This window comes from Diplodia seriata (assembly GCF_021436955.1).
Source record: "Diplodia seriata strain FDS-637 chromosome Unknown scaffold_2, whole genome shotgun sequence".
Lineage (NCBI taxonomy): Eukaryota > Fungi > Ascomycota > Dothideomycetes > Botryosphaeriales > Botryosphaeriaceae > Diplodia > Diplodia seriata.
In genome coordinates this window covers 104,880-122,194 of record NW_027117309.1, presented here as the reverse complement: position 1 = coordinate 122,194, position 17,315 = coordinate 104,880, and the positions used below count along the sequence as shown (strand labels likewise).

At 58.2% G+C, this 17,315-nt stretch overlaps 7 protein-coding genes across 7 annotated transcripts; 5 read left to right on the top strand and 2 right to left on the bottom strand.

Annotated features, from left to right (window-relative positions):
• Positions 1–339: 339 nt before the first annotated feature.
• On the top strand, positions 340–1,452 carry SLS55_001428 (uncharacterized protein; the record flags this gene model as incomplete). Its single annotated transcript, XM_066772922.1, has 1 exon — positions 340–1,452. The coding sequence occupies one exon, from the start codon at positions 340–342 to the stop codon at positions 1,450–1,452; it is 1,113 nt and encodes a 370-aa protein (XP_066635489.1).
• Positions 1,453–3,437: 1,985 nt separating this feature from the next.
• Positions 3,438–4,619, bottom strand: SLS55_001427 (uncharacterized protein; the record flags this gene model as incomplete). The annotated part of the gene is made up of 1 exon (XM_066772921.1): positions 3,438–4,619. One exon carries the CDS (start codon positions 4,617–4,619, stop codon positions 3,438–3,440), a length of 1,182 nt encoding a protein of 393 aa, XP_066635488.1.
• Positions 4,620–5,108: 489 nt separating this feature from the next.
• SLS55_001426 (uncharacterized protein) lies at positions 5,109–6,059 on the bottom strand (the record flags this gene model as incomplete). The annotated part of the gene is made up of 1 exon (XM_066772920.1): positions 5,109–6,059. One exon carries the CDS (start codon positions 6,057–6,059, stop codon positions 5,109–5,111), a length of 951 nt encoding a protein of 316 aa, XP_066635487.1.
• Positions 6,060–6,379: 320 nt separating this feature from the next.
• NOG2 (GTPase required for pre-60S ribosomal subunit nuclear export and maturation) lies at positions 6,380–8,531 on the top strand (the record flags this gene model as incomplete). The annotated part of the gene is made up of 3 exons (XM_066772919.1): positions 6,380–6,477; positions 6,531–7,272; positions 7,614–8,531. The coding sequence occupies 3 exons, from the start codon at positions 6,380–6,382 to the stop codon at positions 8,529–8,531; spliced, it is 1,758 nt and encodes a 585-aa protein (XP_066635486.1).
• A 2,479-nt stretch (positions 8,532–11,010) lies between these two features.
• SLS55_001424 (uncharacterized protein) lies at positions 11,011–11,665 on the top strand (the record flags this gene model as incomplete). Its single annotated transcript, XM_066772918.1, has 3 exons — positions 11,011–11,042; positions 11,113–11,258; positions 11,310–11,665. 3 exons carry the CDS (start codon positions 11,011–11,013, stop codon positions 11,663–11,665), a joined length of 534 nt encoding a protein of 177 aa, XP_066635485.1.
• A 1,243-nt stretch (positions 11,666–12,908) lies between these two features.
• On the top strand, positions 12,909–13,950 carry SLS55_001423 (uncharacterized protein; the record flags this gene model as incomplete). The annotated part of the gene is made up of 4 exons (XM_066772917.1): positions 12,909–12,937; positions 12,997–13,270; positions 13,445–13,461; positions 13,542–13,950. 4 exons carry the CDS (start codon positions 12,909–12,911, stop codon positions 13,948–13,950), a joined length of 729 nt encoding a protein of 242 aa, XP_066635484.1.
• A 2,175-nt stretch (positions 13,951–16,125) lies between these two features.
• SLS55_001422 (uncharacterized protein) lies at positions 16,126–16,992 on the top strand (the record flags this gene model as incomplete). The annotated part of the gene is made up of 2 exons (XM_066772916.1): positions 16,126–16,145; positions 16,194–16,992. The coding sequence occupies 2 exons, from the start codon at positions 16,126–16,128 to the stop codon at positions 16,990–16,992; spliced, it is 819 nt and encodes a 272-aa protein (XP_066635483.1).
• Positions 16,993–17,315: the final 323 nt, after the last annotated feature.

Genomic DNA, 17,315 nt, shown 5'->3' with positions numbered 1-17,315 from the left:
GACTGAAAACTCAGACTTGCGTTGAGACACTTGCTTCAGCTACTACTCACATGCATAGGTTGTTTGAGGTGAAGTTGGGCGAAGGTTTTGGCCGAGAGCGGAGGGGATCGGCGGGGCCAGCGCCAAGCGAACTTGCATGATGAGGTCATCCGCCCTCCAAACTCATACCGGCTTCATCAGCAGCGTGTTGACCGGTTCCAGCCCGCCGTCTGTCATGGCAAGATATTCCCGGTCGCAGATCACTTTTTTCTCCCTCGTCCCGCTCCTTTTGTTTCCGTGACCTGAACACTTACCTCGCAGGCTTCCCCGACCGCAACCACCGCCCACGTACCATCCATCATGTCCGGCCTACAACGCTTCTTCTCGCAGCCGCTCGACGTGCAATGGCGCACCGCCGTCATGCGCCTGCCCCGCGCCGTCCCCGACCTCACGCTCCGCTTCACCTCGCCCGAAGGCCCGCACCCGTTCGTCCTCAAGCTGCCGTCCCGCAGCAGCGCCTACACCATCCCCGTCTACGTCTTCGTCCCGCCCTCGCCGCCCCCGTCCCCCGCCGGCTACCCCGTCATCCTCGACTTCCACGGCGGCGGCTTCGTCATGGGCTCGTGCCTGGAGCAGTCGCCCTTCTGCGCCAAGATGGCCCGCGACCTGCGCTGCGTCGCCATCTCGGTCGACTACCGCATGGGGCCCATCGACAAGTTCCCCGCCGCCATCGAGGACGGCGAGGACGTGCTGAGCGCGCTGCTCGACCCCTCCTCGCCGGCCCACAAGCCCCTCCGCGATGGCATCGCCGCCGCCGTCAAGGCCCCCAGCCCGGACGCCCCCAAACCCACCATCACGCTCGACGTCTCGCGCCTCTGCCTCGCCGGCTTCAGCAGCGGCGGCAACCTCGCGCTCAACCTCGCGCTGTCGCTGCGCGAGCCGCAGGTCCCCGCGCCCTGGCCCAGCCGCATCCCAGCCGACCACGCGCGCCTCGTGCCGCTGCTGCTGTACTACCCGTCCTTCGACGCGCGCCAGCTGCCGTCGGAGCGCACGCGCCCGCCCAAGCTGCCGCTCAAGCAGTCGTTCTGGGGCGACAGCTTCGACGTCCTGCACCCGACGTACATCCCGCGCGACCAGGCCGCCCACCCGCGCGCGTCGCCCGGCCTGGCCGACCTGCGTGACGGCGGCCTGCACCCAATGGCCCGCATGTACCTCGTCCTGCCCGAGCTGGACTCGCTGGCCGAGCAGAGCGAGGCGTGGGTCAAGAAGGTGGCCGAGGACGGTCGGGGCGGGCACCTGCGTGTCGAGAGGTTCGAGGGCATGAGGCACGGCTGGACGCAGATGCCGGTGGGCTGGCTGGACGAGGAGCAGAAGAGGGCGAGGGAGGTCACGTTTGAGACGGCCGTGGAGTTTGTGAGGGATGCGTGGGAGGAGGGGGGCGTGCCCGCGGGCGTGGGGAGCGTGAGGGCTTGAAGTGCATGTCGATGCAACGATTGCGTGGAGGAGCTGTTCAGTATACCCTTTGTCTTGGATTTTCTTGTGTCGATCACTTGTTCGATCGTTAGAGCTCAGATATGGAAGATTTTGCGAGAGGAAGGCTCGATTGTGTTTCTTAGAAAATAACAACCTTTGTGATGCTGAGGAGTTGCTGCGAAGGGCCGGGCACGTCTTGACTGCAATCGCCATGGCACGACAATTGCCAGACCTTCGAACTAGTTGGTGGTCCGTCCATCACAAAACCATCATCGCCGACCCCGGATTCGATCTACATGGCTGCAGACCCTGACATGAAGCATCGCGGCAGGGTCCGTATAGAGCAGGCCAATCCAACCAATCAGAGCCCAGCAGCACACCCCCGCCAGCCCAAAGCACGCCTTTTTTTCGTGGCCGGCGCGGGGTCGACGACGCGAACAAACCTACAACCTTACCCCACCACCACCACAAAACGCATCTCCCCCCTTGCCAATCACTCACGCGCTCACCTGCCAAGAAAAAAAAAAGAAAATCAACTCTCTCTCTCTCTCTCTCTCTCTCTTTCTCTCTCTCTCTCTTCTACCTATCATCCGTCTCTCAGTACAACAACAAAAAATCCCCCCCCAAAAAATGGCCAACCACAACCACCCAACAACCGCCTACAAGATCCTCACCGCCCCGCAATGGGCCGGCTGGCAGCAGCACCCGCGCGGCCTGTTCGCCGGCGCCGGCATCGACCTCGCCGACGGCTACATCCACCTGTCGACCGCATCCACCGCGGGCGAGACGTTCGACCGGTATTTCTCCGACCTGTCCGACCTGGTCGTCGTCGAGGTCGACTTGACGCAGCTGGGCGATGACGCGGTCGTGAAGTGGGAGGAGAGTCGCGGCGGCGCCCTGTTTCCGCATGTTTACGGCCAGGGCGGGATTCCGCTCGGTGCGGTGAAGAGGAGGTGGGAGGGTGGGGAGGTGGGGAGGGGGTTGTTTGAGGGGTTGGTGAGGGGGGAGGGGAAGTAGGGTGGGTGATGCTTATGGGTGTTGTAACGGTAGGGGCAGGCATGCGGGTGGGAACGAAAATGATGATGTTAAGCGATGACTACGTCTATGAGCTTGAACAGCAGTCTTTTAATGCTCTCTCTCCTCTGTTGTATTGCCACCGCCCGAAGCTACCATTTCGTAACCATGCGTACCACAAATAGAACTTCCGCCTCGACGAATAGCTCTTGGAATCTCATTCCGCTCGCGAACGGAAACCTTCGCCTATCCCTCCGGCTTCTCTCCGATCGGCGCCCTCCCCATTTCCAACTTGGAACCTGGTCTTTCTCCCTTTCTCCTTGGCCACAATGCTATTGTTCTCTCCGTAGGTAACCAGCAAAGCTATCTGACCTCGGACGATTCCACCAGCATGTACGTACCTCCGGTGCCAAAGAGGGCGAAAGCACAGCAAGAGGAAAAGAAAGACGGAACGTTTCCACGTCGTCAAACAATGATCCAACGCCAACGCAGGGTCGGCTCGGAGCATCCACTAATACCTGTTGCCATAGACAGTGACGACGAGACGTTTCGCGGCTGGTCCCGTTTCTTGTGTCGAGCAACTGCGGTTTTGTAGGTCAGTTGGAGGTGGAGCAGCTTTTGCAGCGGCAGAGGAGAGAGGGGACCGTCTCCCATCTGCCGATGGCGACGGAAGTGAGAGAGGGAAGGGCAGCATGTGGGGTTTCCTTCCCGACACCCCGCGTCAAGTTTCCACACAAGCAGCTCAAGCACAGTTCTCAAAGCCTGACAAAATCATGATGGCACTGTAGCCTTGAATCTTCATTATTTCTATCTTTTTTTCCCTTGGGTTCCTCTCCCACTGTTGAATCCACCAAATTTTCTGTACCTTTCCCGTTTCCCGGAATATGTCTTTTGTGTTTATCCCTCCCCCATTCCTCGCCAGTGTAATACTTCTGGCTGTCTCTTGCTGTCAGAAGTTAGACCCTATCTGCTCACGCCGTGTTGTCCATCTTGAGCTTCTTCCTCGCGGGCCCTTCGATGGCAACTTCTTCCGACTTCACGCGTGGCTGGGTCAACAGCGGCTCCAAGTAGGCCCTGATCTTGTCAATTTCCGATTGCGGGACCTTGCCGCGAATCGCCAACTTCTTGATCCCTCGGATGGTGCTAAAGGCACGATAACCACCAGGGCCGTGGTCATCATCCTGTAGCGCTCCGGGACGAACAAAGCGGAGAGTGAGGTTATCCAGCTCTTCGAAATCGGCCAGCAAGCCCAGGACTTCACTCAAATGGCCATCATCAAACCATGTGGAGTACTCGATAGTAAGGTTGCGAAGGAAACTGCGGCGAGTGGCACCCATGTCGAACAGGATTTTCTTAGTGTCAAGGAAAATGCTGAGACAGAAACTGTTGTTGCGGTAGAAGATAGGGAATGCCTCTTCGCGAACTTTCTTGGACACCGACAGCAGAGCGAGGGCAGTAACGCCTTTCGGACCCGTGAAGAAAGTGGTGCCCCTCCATCCCGAGGGTATGTCTTCATCATAGCGACACCTGCTGTGGATGCGGCCTTGCGCTTTCTTGTCTCTACGGCTCAGCTTTGACAACTGCTTGCAAGGAAATCCCAGAGCGTATTCGTAGACTTGGAGGCGCAGCTCTGCGGGAAGCCCCATGAAACGGAACGATGGCAAAGTGTCTGCTGGAAACAGAATCTTCAAGTGACCGACGACGACGGCGTAGCGGAGGGTGAGATGGAGTTTCACCTCCCAAGGCATAGCAAAGTGGTGATACTTGTCGCTCAAGGGAACAATGGGTGGGTCGTACTCGAAGAAGAAGTCCGTGAGTCTGGTCCTGATCTGAGCGAGGCCGACTGGATGCCACATGAAGTAATCGTACTGATCCTCGATCCACTGGAGCACTTCTTGACCCGTAGGTGAGCGGTTGACATGATGAATGATCGCAAGAGCGATAAGCTGGAGGATATTCAGCTTGGGTCGCTGGTCGCCGCAGTAGGGTATCATTGGAGGGTCCGGAATGACGGTGGCGGAGGTGACAATTGGGGGCGGGTGGGGAAGTCCGAACCGCGGCAGGAAGGTTTGCTGCTCCAGCCGATCATCTGCTTCCTGACGTTCCTTCTCACTGAGATCTTCTTCGTGGTCAAGCATGGGTGGAGTGACCATCCCTAACGAGTAGTCCGGCCTGTGGGCCATCCTGTCGCGCGCCTGAGTCAACGTAGCTGAAGTGAGGCGGGCGAGTCGAATGGGCAATTCGAGCAAACGGGCCCCTCAAGGGTGGCTATCCAGGTTGGTCGGGTGTGTCGCGCAGTTGGAAAAGACGAGGCAGGGTGGTTGAGTGGAGGATGGATGTTTGGTGTGAGGAGGAGGCCGGGGTTTGGTGCGACTGGACCCAGAGATACCTCGGAGCCCGGCAGTGATTGAAGATTGCCGAATCGAGAAGGAGCACGGGCCCTAGCTCAATGTGTTATCCGACGCAGCTTACTCACGTAACCAAAATCAATCAAATGATCCGTTTCAACACTCCAAGCAGCGTCATTCTGAGTCACCTTGGTTGCAAATATCGATAGCAGTCAGAAATACCGTCACCAACGGAATTGCAATGTAAAGTACACTGGTCCCCTCTCCCGCGACTAGCCTTTAGTGTACCCGACTTCAATCGATCTCGTCCACACGCGCAATCTTGCCGCCCGTGAGCTCCTCCGCGATCTGGTGAATGCGGTTCTGCGTCACTTCCTCAGTAGTGCCTTTCCTGCTCACCGCCTTATCGCTCCTGCCTTGGTCTGTCGCCAACATCTGGGTCGTGTTCAACAACGAGCCTCTGGCCCAGATGCTACGACCCTCCCTGGAATTGCCGGCGGCGAAGCCCGGAAGGTTGTCCTCCGTGCCAAACGTATCTTCAATGGCCTTGGACAGCTGCTCTTCCGTGACAATGTACTCTCTCGCGTGCAAGTAGAGCGTGTGCAGAGCCTCCCTCCGGTGCTCTGACTTCTCTGCCTCCCTGCGTGCGACAGCCGCCTTCTTCTCCGCCACTCTCTCCGGGGAGACGGCGGCGGTATTGTACCCGCCGCTGAGGAAGTCGCGGACGACCTTGGACACGCTGGGGTTGGTGAAGACCTCGTCATCGCGCGGCGGCTCGTTGATGAGGCTCAGTTGCTGGTTCTGGCGCTGGGCGCCGCGCTTGGCCAAGTACGAATCCGATTTTTGCTTGCGCCTGTGCAACGAAGTCACACCTTCGCGCAAGTTCTTCCTTCTCAGTGCGGCTAGCCGTTGCTTCCAGGCAAGGCGGTCGGCATGGAGTCCGGTGGGCAACGCTGCCGCGGACGGCTCCGGTGTAGCATTGTCCAGGAATTCTTTCGAGTCCTTCTCCAGCCGGCTTCGGTTGATAAAGATGTTGCGGGGAACGGGCAGCGCGCCCTTGATGACGGGCGTGTAGGGCGCCGTCTGCTGCGGCGGCTTCGGGACTTCGAGGTATCTGGGAGATTCGGGTGGAACCTGGCGCGACTCAGGCGCGGAAGCGAACGCGCGGCGCGCTACGGAGGAATTGACGCAGGCATTGCACCGGATTGAGGACGACAAGGCGGTCCGGGCATGTGAGGGCGGCATGGCTGATGGCGGCCGCTGGCGTGTCGAGCGCGTGTGGTTGCCGCCAGACTTTCTCAAACGCTTCGCCGGCGGAGCTTCGGCGCGGCTGTCTTGGCAGTGAAATCTTGGCGCCAAAGCCCCGAAAAAAAGATCGAGCGCGCCCGAGCGCCGCAGCACACTCAACTCCCCACTGCGCGCTTTTCTCTTCCTTTTCTTCTTCCTCTCTGCGCCCTTCAGATTTACTTCTGCAAGCGCCGCGTGGTGGATTGCCCGCGCCAACCTTTCCCTTTCCCACCTCGAGCAACCGCCGCTGCGAGCGCATCGCCGCGTGTCTCGCCACCATGGGCACCGGGAAAAAAGAGGCTTCCAGGAAGGAGCGGCAGGGGAAGACCGGCGATGGCATGAGCAATGTCAGGACCAAGGGCGAGAACTTCTACCGGTAAGTGCAAGCACTGACGACGGTCTGTGGGCCTGGGGCTAACCTGCACACAGCTCGGCGAAGAGGGTGAAGCTTCTGAACATGTACACGGATGGCAAAGCACAGAGGAACGCTCGCGGTGATATCACCAAAGCTGCCATCTACCAGTCCAGGGATGTGCCCACTGCCCGCATCGAGCCGAACCGCAAATGGTTCACCAATTCCCGCGTCATCAGCCAAGAGTCCCTCGCGGCGTTCCGCACCGCCATGGCCGAGCGTGCCACCGACCCATACTCGGTGCTGCTGAAGTCAAACAAGCTGCCCATGTCCCTGATCAGAGACGGCCAGGACAAGGTCAATGGCGTCAAGCAACACCAGGCTAAGATGGCCATCGAAACGGCTCCCTTCAGCGACACCTTCGGCCCCAAGGCGCAGAGGAAACGGGTCAAGATTGGTGTTTCGAGCATCGAGGATCTCGCCGGAGAGACCGTCAAGTCCCATGATGATTACTTGGATCGTCTCGAGCAAGCCCACCTGCTCAGCGGAAACGCTGGCGCTGGCGCTGATGATGATGAGGACACCGGCGCTTCTTCTGCAGCACGTGAGGCCGTCTTCTCAAAGGGTCAGAGCAAGCGTATCTGGAACGAGCTGTACAAGGTCATTGACTCGTCCGATGTGGTAATACACGTTCTGGATGCAAGAGACCCCCTTGGCACGAGGTGTCGGTCTGTGGAGAAGTACATCAGAGAAGAGGCACCCCACAAGCACCTGATCTTCGTTTTGAACAAGTGCGATCTGGTGCCGACTAAGGTTGCGGTAAGTTACACATTTCGTCATTTTCTTTTCTGCACCATTTCCCCACCAGCCCCATTGCTAAGTCAGGGCTTTTTCCTGCACTCGTTGCAACTCTCTATGGAAAAGGTCCGTTACAGCTTTGGGAGATCAAGCTCGCCCGCCGCTTCTGGCCGTCATGGCTTCGAAGTTGGATAATCTCCGTCTTGGCGTTTGTCCGCAAGGGTCTGAGAATGATTCGTTTGAGTTGAGGGCCGCCTCCGCGTTCAGTGGTTTCCGTGGCGGTTCTCTTAGTAATGTTTCATATATTCCCCATACACACCTCTCGTATTTGTTTTCGAAGGTCATTCACTGATGATCAACAGGCTGCATGGGTCCGCTATCTTTCCAAGGACTACCCCACCCTCGCTTTCCATGCTTCGATCAACAACAGCTTCGGAAAAGGCTCCTTGATCTCTCTTCTCCGCCAGTTCTCGTCCCTTCACTCCGATCGTAAGCAGATCTCCTGCGGTCTTATTGGCTACCCCAACATCGGCAAATCTTCCATCATCAACACGTTGAGGAAAAAGAAGGTCTGCACGACCGCGCCCATTCCTGGTGAGACCAAGGTCTGGCAATACGTCACACTGATGAAGAGGATCTACCTCATTGATTGCCCTGGTATCGTCCCCCCGAACGCCAACGACACCGATGCCGATCTTCTGCTTCGTGGTGTCGTGCGTCTTGAGAAGACCGAGCACCCGGAGCAGTACGTTGCCGCTGCATTGAGCAAGTGCAAAAAGCAGCATGTTCTGCGGACATACGAGCTCAAGGACTACAAGGATCACACGGACTTACTGGAACAGCTTGCCCGAAAGGGAGGAAGACTGCTGAAGGGAGGCGAGCCTGATCTGGATAGTGTTGCCAAGATGGTGCTCACCGAGTTCATGCGTGGCAAGATTCCGTGGTACACTCCCCTGCCAGACAAGGAAGATGACGAGACCGGAAACCGCGAAGGTCGGTTAGGCCGTCTCGGTGAGATGCCTCGCAAGAGGAAGCTCGAAGAGGAGTCGAAGTCGGCAGCCAGCAGCGAAGTTCAAGAAGCTGAGGACGAAGACGACGAGGACGATTCATTCGAGGGCTTCGAGTCTGAGGAGGGCAAGGGTTCTGAGGAAGACTCCGAGGAGGGCGATGCCGAGACATTGGTTGCTGAGGAAGAAGACGAAGATGACGAGGAGGTTGAAGCGGATCTTGCGCGGATATCAGAAGCGCTGGCCAGTGCGAAGAAGAAGAGAAAGACATAGCAGGTGTAGACCTCTATTAGCTGCAATCATGATACCCCTCGCTCTTGCGCGCTACTGCGCTACTTGACTGTTTCTATTCCAACTGGTCCGGTGTCTTGTAAAAAATCCATATCATCATCAGATTGTCTCGAAGCACTCAATTCCATCGATGAACACTGGCACAGTTACACCCGCGAAATTCCGCATGGAAGCCCTACCATCACATCGTGGCTCATCACAATTGGGTAGTTATTATTGGCTAAACATGTGTAGCAAGACTTAACTAGCCCGATGCTCGCATGACACCAATTTCCCCACCCCAACAGCATTCCCCCATAATTTGCCTCCTGCCCACCTACATTTCCCGCCGGCTTCCGCCCCGCGCGCACACGAGGGGAAATAAAGCAACACGTCCGTTCCATAGATACACCATCTGTTGCGGCAAAAAGACGCAGACCAAAAAAAAAAAAAAAAATGTGGGGTAGCCTTTAGCTTCCTGGTTTCACCCTAAGCTTACGTGTGTATTGTACTACATTGCCTACCAATCGGTTCCTCAGGTGCATGATACGCGGGGTGGTGGGGGTTCGGAAGAAGAAGTAGTAGTATGATGATGACTGCATAGGTACGGTTGATGGTTCGACGGCTGCGGCGTTCGGGCGTCGTCGGGAGCGGGCACGGCAGAGCAGGGCTGAGCTGGGCTGGGCTGGGCAGGGGCGGGCGTGCAGCTCCCCCCCCTCCCCGCAGTCAGGGACTAGGTACCTAGCTAGTGGAGGTGGGTGGGTGGCCAGCCGGCCGGGTAATGGGAGCCGAGACATCGGGGAACTAAGCTGATTTCCATAGATACATATATAGATGGGATGGAGCGCGCTGCTGCTGCTGATGCTGTCGCCGCCGCCACCGCCGACAGACCAGCCGACCTTGCATTGCTGATCGGAGATTTTGTGTGAGATTCGTTTTTTTGATTTTGCAGTGAGTGAGTGTACTGAGAAATGGCGGCGCCGAAGAGTTCCTTTCGCAACAGGGACAAGACGGCCGGGCTGGTCGACAGCGCGAGCCACATTCTACACGATGGGCCGCTGGTAAGTAAGCGTTTGAACCTCGACCTCCTCCTCTCAGCAGCAGCACTGTTCGCTGCAAATTCGGAATCAATCCAGCCTCTCCCCATCTATTCCCCCACCACCACCGACCTGGCGCTGGGTAAGCACAAACTGAAAAACCACACACTTATACATAAAAACAGCGCGCAAACTACCCCACCCGCTCCCTCCACTTCCTCTCCGCGCTCCAAAAGCCAACCAACAACACCAACAACACCAACACCACCACCAACCCCCATCCTCCTCCCCCTCCCCCCTCAGCCACCCAACCATCCTCCCCAAACCCAAACCCAGGCGCCGCCGACCCCCTAACCATCCTCATAATCGGCGCCGGCATCTGCGGCCTCTCCACCGCCATCGCCCTCCGCCACCACCACCACCACCACCACCACCAGCACCACCAGCACCCCCCTCACATCACCATCATCGAGCAATCCCCCGCCCTCTCCGAAATCGGCGCCGGCGTGCAGATCCCGCCCAACGCGACCCGGCTCCTGCTGCGCTGGGGCGTCGGGCGCTTCCTGCGCCGACACGTCGTCGAGCCGCACGCCAGCGTCTTCCGGCGGTGGTGCGATGGTGCTGTTGTTGGGCGGGCGGGGTTGATGCCCGAGATTGGGGGGTGGTTTGCGGGCGAGGGGGAGGAAGGGGGGGAGGGAGAGGCGCCGTATTGGGTTGTGCATCGGGCGGATTATCAGAAGGCGTTGTATCAGAGGGCGGGGGAGCTGGGGGTGGAGGTTTTGTTTGGGAGGAGGGTTGTGGGGGTTGAGGAGGGGGCGGGGAGGGTTAGGTGGGTGGGAAGGCGGGGAGGGGAGGGGAGGGCGAGGGCGAGGGCGAGGGCGAGGAAGAGGGGGTGATGGTGGCGGATTTGGTGGTTGCTGCTGATGGTGAGTTGAGTTTTTTCTGGTAGCGTTTGCGTTTCAGGTTTCGTCGGTTCGGTTCGGGGTGAGGGGGAGGAGAGACGGGCGGCGGCGGCGGGAGCGGAGGTGGTGGTTGGCACCCCCGCCTGGCCCGGCGTTGCACGGCATTTTGTTTCCCAAGGTATCCTGGATTGCTGACATGGATCCCACATGCAGGTATTTATTCGGAAGGCAGGAAGGCGGTGCTTGGGGACAGGGATCAGCCGCCGGTTTTGACGGGGTTGGCGGCGTACAGGGCGACGATTCCGGCGGAGAGGATCAAGAGCGACCCTGATACGTCGTGGATGCTGAAAAGTTACATTCAGAACGGCTGGTCGGTGGCGGCGTCTTCTGGTTGGAGAACCGAGCTGATGCGGATTTAGGCTTGGGCCTGCGCGGCATGTGGTTACATACACCATCGCCGGCGGAGAAGCCGTCAACGTGGTTCTCATCCATCCGGAGCCGTCGGATCCAAGCACGTGGAAGCAGGAGACTGCGTTGGACGACATGAAGAAGCAGTTTGTGGGCTGGGACCGCAGGTGAGTTGCGGCACCAGGGCTTGGACCATGGGCGCATGCAGCTACCTGCTGACCGCCGGCGCCGCCGTAGCGTCACCAAGCTCATTAGTTTGATCGACAAGACGCTCAAGTGGCCGATGATGGCAGGGCAATCGCTGGAGCGGTGGGTTTCCGAGTCGAACAAAGTGGTCATCATCGGAGACGCAGCACACGCCATGTTGCCCTTCATGGGTCAAGGTAGGCGAGGATTCCGTGTCGCAGGAGGGAGCACGTTGCTCACTTTTCCAGGCGCCGCGCAGGCCGTCGAAGACGGAGCGAGCCTGGCCACGCTCATATCGTCCATGTCGTCGAGATCGGAGCTCCCGGCCGCGCTCCGCGTCTTCCAGGAGCTGCGTATCGCGCGCACGGCACAGGTGCAGCAGGCCAGCTTCGTCAACGGCCGCATCTTCCACTTCCCCGACGGCCCCGAGCAGCGGGCGCGCGACGAGGCCATGCGCGCCGAGGCCAAGGGCAGGCATTACATCCAGAGCCCAAACGGGCTGAGCGACCCGACGACGCAGATCTGGCTGTACAGCCACGATGCCGAGGCCGAGGCTAGGAAGGCGTGGGAGCGCGAGATGAGGGAGGAGAGCGCGAAGTTGTGAGGCAGGAATAATGCTGGGGGGCAGGGATGTCGGAAGGGATGCCGCTTGGGGATTGGTGCGAGAGCGGCGCGACGTATTTCCTCGCCTTGGCGGCCTCGCTCACTTCACGTCGTCCTTTGCTCCACGCGATGCATTGCGCCTCCGTCCTGGTGTGTGTCGGTTGGGTGTCTCGTGGCTGGGGATAGTGGGCATGGACCTTGGGATGGTGGGCGGCACTACAATGGCCTCGGGAGAGTCAAGTATCGTCTCGTAGATTCATGCCAACCGATCGAGCGTAAGAACACTGCGCATTATGTTTTCCATTGCTCGCATTGCCTGTGTGTTGTGCCTGGGACTCTCTCACTATCCATACTGTTCGACCTCGAGTATTCGCGGCGCTGGACCGAATCACCTGGACATCCGAGTCAGCAACAGCATCCTTGCGCAGCGGCAGCAGCTCACCTTCTTCACTTCAATGTCCTGTCTCCTCTGGGACATATATCCTTGTCACGCCAGCGGTTGCTTCAAGTTGCGGTGGGCTGGTGCGAGCCACTTGGATCCGAAATTGTTGTCGGCGCGCGTTGTGGCCGCTGCCGCGTCCCGATCCGTCGACACGCCCACTGCGGAAGAGCCATGGAGCATTGGTGCTGCAGATAGAGTGTCGTCGTATGTAGATGGCCTTGAGGTGCTGCATGAAGAGGCTTGTTGGTTGGCGCCCAGCAACGGAGTGCCTGCCCGGAAACCCCGCGCCTGCCACGTTTGGAAGCAACGAAAATTTTCAGATATTCCGGCGCGCTCGCCCAGCGCGCTTTGAAAAAACAAGTCACCGCCACACAGCCGTCATCATGGTGAAACTGTCAGACGAGCACAGCCGTCACCGCAGCGTTATGTAAGACGCTGGCGAGTCGAGTCACTTTCTCACAAACTGCTACCTGGCGTAGCTATGCTAGTAGAAAACGTGTACTCTGGTCAAAACTGCCTTGTCCGACCACCACATGTAGAGTAAGACCGCCTCATGCATGCTTATGACTCAGTGACGGGAGTTGGACACCCGGATGCCGGGCGTCGTCGGCTTGTGAGATTGACGCACGCTGTGCGCAGCACTCGGCTGCACCGCGCCGCACCTGCCCTGTTCAGTGTTTACGCGTTTGTTGTTGTTGTTGTGGTTGTCGTGCCGACGCGGCGCCGACGCGTCGGCCGGCGGGGAGGGTACATCTACCGACCGCGCCCTCGACCCTCCCCTCTCCTCACGCCTTCCGCAACCATGCCGAGACAACACAAGCCTAACAACGGGTATGCCTCTGCTCTTTATCTTCGCCCCAAGTTCGAAATAACATTACACAGACCCACAGGAGCTGGCGCCAGAGCGCCCCGTATAACCAGCGGCTGACGCAGAGCGAACGCGAAGGCATCAGGGCGTTGGAAGAGGAACATGAGGGTTTTGGTCGAACTAACTCTCAGCGCGGAGACATGGACGACCTCAACTTCGATGTCGTCAAGCACAACGAGGAGGTCGCGAGGCGGGTCGCGGAGAGGATCCATTTCAAGCCGCCGGCAGACGAGGACATTGCCCTCTTCACGGATGCGTCACTCCCCGGCGAGCAGGGAGAACGTACCATAGGAGGAGTGGCCGTGGTCCGAGTCTTGCCGCCCCGAGCTGACCAGAGCGCTACAGCGGGCGAGGGACAGACAACTCCGTGGATGAGAGCCAGACCTTTCTTCCTTGAAGTTGTGACACACGAGCTGTTTTCACTCGGGAACCGCCCGAGTGACTGTCTCATCAGCCTCCCGTTGCTGCAGGTGGAGGAGCTGGAGCTGTAAGTTTTCCCCTTGACCCGACTACCCCTTGGACAAAGAGATGCTCTGAACACGCGTTGCACAGGCTTGCCATACTTAGGGGCTTCAAGTACGCAGTTGTCGAGGTGGAAGTCCGGATGCTGGCCGACTTGACTACCCGTCGGTTGCTGCTCTGGAGTGACTGCCTCTGGGGCCTCAACAAGCTTCGCCTGTACAGGGCGCCGGGTGATTCCGAGTACTGGAAAGCTTACCCCAACACGTGGATACTGCGGTTAATCTTGGAGTGCGCCCGGAAGCTCAAAGAATACGGCGTGTACGTCAAGTGCCATTGGTCACAGGGACACTCCCGTATTCCTGCCAATGAGGCCGCGGACTATGTCGCTAAGCAAGCGAAGTCGGATCAGCCGTGGAACCCAGTGGAGCTTGCTTACATTGGTCAACCGTGGAACCCGGTGGAACTTGCTTACTACTTTGGTCTTGCGGCTAACGTACAGGCAGTGTCCTCATGAGTGGCCACTGGGAGGCGCCTAGCAGCTCCGATGTCTCCTTCACCAACGGAACCTCTTCGTCGATCTGGTCGCGTCCACGCAGTGTTCGGTCCACCGACACGCATCCCTGTGCTTGACACCTCATGTGTCCTCGCTAACGTTCCTTGGGTAGTCCCTTCGCCAACTTCCTCACTACCAACGGAATACGCAGGCCACCGGCAGATCTCCCAAGGCGCAGTCGCATGGTCCGGAAGTCGTCTCGCTTGCTGCCGGGAAGTTACCCATTTTCCTTTGCCTTTTCCCCATTCCCTCATTTCCTTTTGTTATTCTTTTGTTTTTTTCTTTTCTTTTTTCCCTTACTTTCCCATCCCCCTTTCCTTGTTTAATTGCGCTGCTTGTCTTCCTTTATTCAATGCTTAATTTCTAATCGCTAATTTCTAATCGGCTTACTCTAGCGAGGCCGGGGCAGCCTGGTTCATTGCCGAATGCCCGGTGGTGGCTGGACATCGGGAGAGAAGGAGAGCGGTAGTTGCCAGGAGGACTGGATGGACACATTGCAGTTATTGGCCAGGCCGATGATCAAAAGCGGAGGACCTATGACACGGGCGTCTCCAAACGCTTCGTGTCTTTAGTCCAACCGCGACATACCTCGTAGTCAATGAATGATTGATTCCCCTCCATTGAATGTCATTTGGCGGTCAGGAACCCGATGCAAAACACCGTCCTTATCCGCCGTGATGCCACCCGCCGCACATTGCAACCACCTCCGCGCGCGCAGGCACATCGCGTATGAAGCCCTGGTCTGTCTTGAGCGCTCCGGGAAGCAGGAAGATAAGCCGGTTGAAAGCCTCAAGCCACCCGGCCGCTTCCCCTTCCGCCAGGCACTGAACACCGATGAAGTCACTGAGGAGAAGGAGGAGGAGGAGAAAGCTGCCTACCTGCTTCTCGCGGAGCAAAAAGGTGTGCTTAGATCATTACCATTCATCAGGCACTGAGAGTTTCATGAAAGTAGAAACCACCAGTCCTCCCGTCATCAAATGCTCTTCTTCAATGAAGTTACTTGGCCTGAGGATGACGAGGATGATATCGAGGAGGAAGGGGGGGAGGAATGGGTCCCCAGCTTTCGTGAACCTGAGTACATCAGGCTGTAAGGTCACCGCGGTCTGTCCAACTCTACCCGCTCAATTGCGAATGGCTTCCATTTGCCAGATTACAGAGACAGCTGCTGTACGCGGCCGCCCGGGGAACTTGAACGGAAAAGCGCCACGACGAATCTGCGAAATGACGGAGACAGAGGGCGGACTTCGCGGCCAGCGACGACGACGACGCTCTGGGACCCCGCGGAGAACCGAACTCACACAATTGCCTACCGGAAAGACGAACAGGCCGGTCGGCTGGGAACGTTTGGAGGTCCGCTCCGCTCTCAGGACGAAGAGAGCTTTAGCAAACACGCGATGCCTGGACACAAGATGCGCCGAATGCTGGCCAGAGTTCTGATCGCTGTTTGCCCTGCCTTTCTCTGGACCGATCGCCGCGCTGAACGCGCCCTTGGGCTCAGCTCCGCCGCTGTGCTTACCATGCGGGGCATCATCAGATCTGCTCGGAGACAAACATGGTAATCGAAGACTTCTCCGAAACAAGCGCCACTTTGTCCAAGCCTGATTCGGCAACAACTGTGAGTCGAAGGCTTGCTCTTTGGGTATATAGATCAAGGCCGCGGTCTGGTCCGTCATATACAGCGTGGCGGTGTTGTCACAGCTCTCGGCAGACGATGACGGCGCGTCCGACGGGCGTATATGTCTACCGCATTGGAGCACTGTCCAGGACTGCTCTACAGCACCATCAGCGAGCATTGAGCGGCTCGGGCGGCGGCGGCAGCGCGCGGCGGCAGTATCGAACCCAAGGCGGTCAACCCGCGCGCGCCTGCCCGAAGCAACGCGGACAGTTGGTTTTCCCGGCGTGGTCGCGACGGGCAACCGGGTTGGTGTTGTTTACCTCTCTCCCGCCGCCGCCGCCTCTTCTTCTCCTTCTTCTGCACAGGTCCGCGCAACCGTCTCCCCGCCTCTCTCTCTCTCTGTTCTTCACAGGTACCCACACCGTCTCCCCCGCCACATACGTGCAGTTGGTAACATTGCTCGCAGATCTTCTTCTTCCTCCTCTTCTACGCGCACACCACCCTGCAGTCAAGCTGACAGCATGCCTTCCTCCCAGGAGTGGTGAGTTGTTCCTTGGTCCTATATTGAGAACTCGATAACTGCGATCAGTTACACAGCCGATGGCGTATGGTGCGCCGACAACTTCATGAGGGAGATGAACTCGAAGCTGGAAGTCGGCTACTGGAAAGGAGCTCTCTCACTCTCAGAGGAATATGGTGCACTTGATTGTCAAGTCATCATGAGGCCAGACGAGGATGTGGTCAAAGTCGCAAAGCACTACCAGGCAATCTCCGACGAAGATTTACTGGTCATATCCACGGACGGTTCTGTTCATTCACAGAGTCGTCGCGGTGGTTGGGCCGTAATCCAGTCGGGAGAGGGAGACAAACACTTCTACTTCGCGTCTGGCTCCATGACGAAGGCTGATAGGCCTTCGTGGGCCACCAAGGCCTCCACCGCAGGAGATGAAGTCCAGTCGCTCGAGATGGAACTTCGAGCTCTTGCCGGGGGCTTCGCCGAGGCAGCCAAGATCGTTGTTCAGCGCAGGGCTAACGGCCAGTCGACATGGAAGACCATTGTCGCACTGTGCGATTCGCCCGACGCACTGTCAAAGCTCGGCGAATACCAGCTAAAAACTGGTCAACGTCGTGTTTACGACTACTGCAATATCTCGATCCTCCTGAGTGTCGCGACGCTGAGGGCGTATGGCGTGCGCTGCGTGTTTGACAGGACGAAGGGTCACTCCGGAGTTTCTTCAAACTTAGCTGCCGACATGCTCGCGAGAGCACAGTCAGGATGCAGCAAGTGGAGCAGAGCCATGCTTTGGCGGGCCGCGTCTGGCACCTCCATTGAGGGTCTTCCAGACTCCCAAGTAGCTGCCGCCGCACTCGGAGGAACCGAACTTTGACAGGAACACGCCTTGGCTGCCCCGATCGACGCTGGTCTGCGATCACTGTTCTTGTCACCTCAGCTCCGAGGACTCCATCCTGGCTTTTGACTTTCCTTTCGTTTTCACTCCTTCGTGAAGTTGCCAATCAGACTTCTTTGCTTTCTTGGTCAGTATCACTCCTCTCTTTCCCCCCCCCCCCCCTCCTCCTTTCATTTCTGATTATAATTGCTAATTCACTCCTGGTACTTGCCGTATGGAGGATTGGACGGGACAATGGTACGAGGCGGGATTGGAATGGGGGCACAGATGGAGGCAGTAGCTTCTGTCTGTGAGGTTTCTGA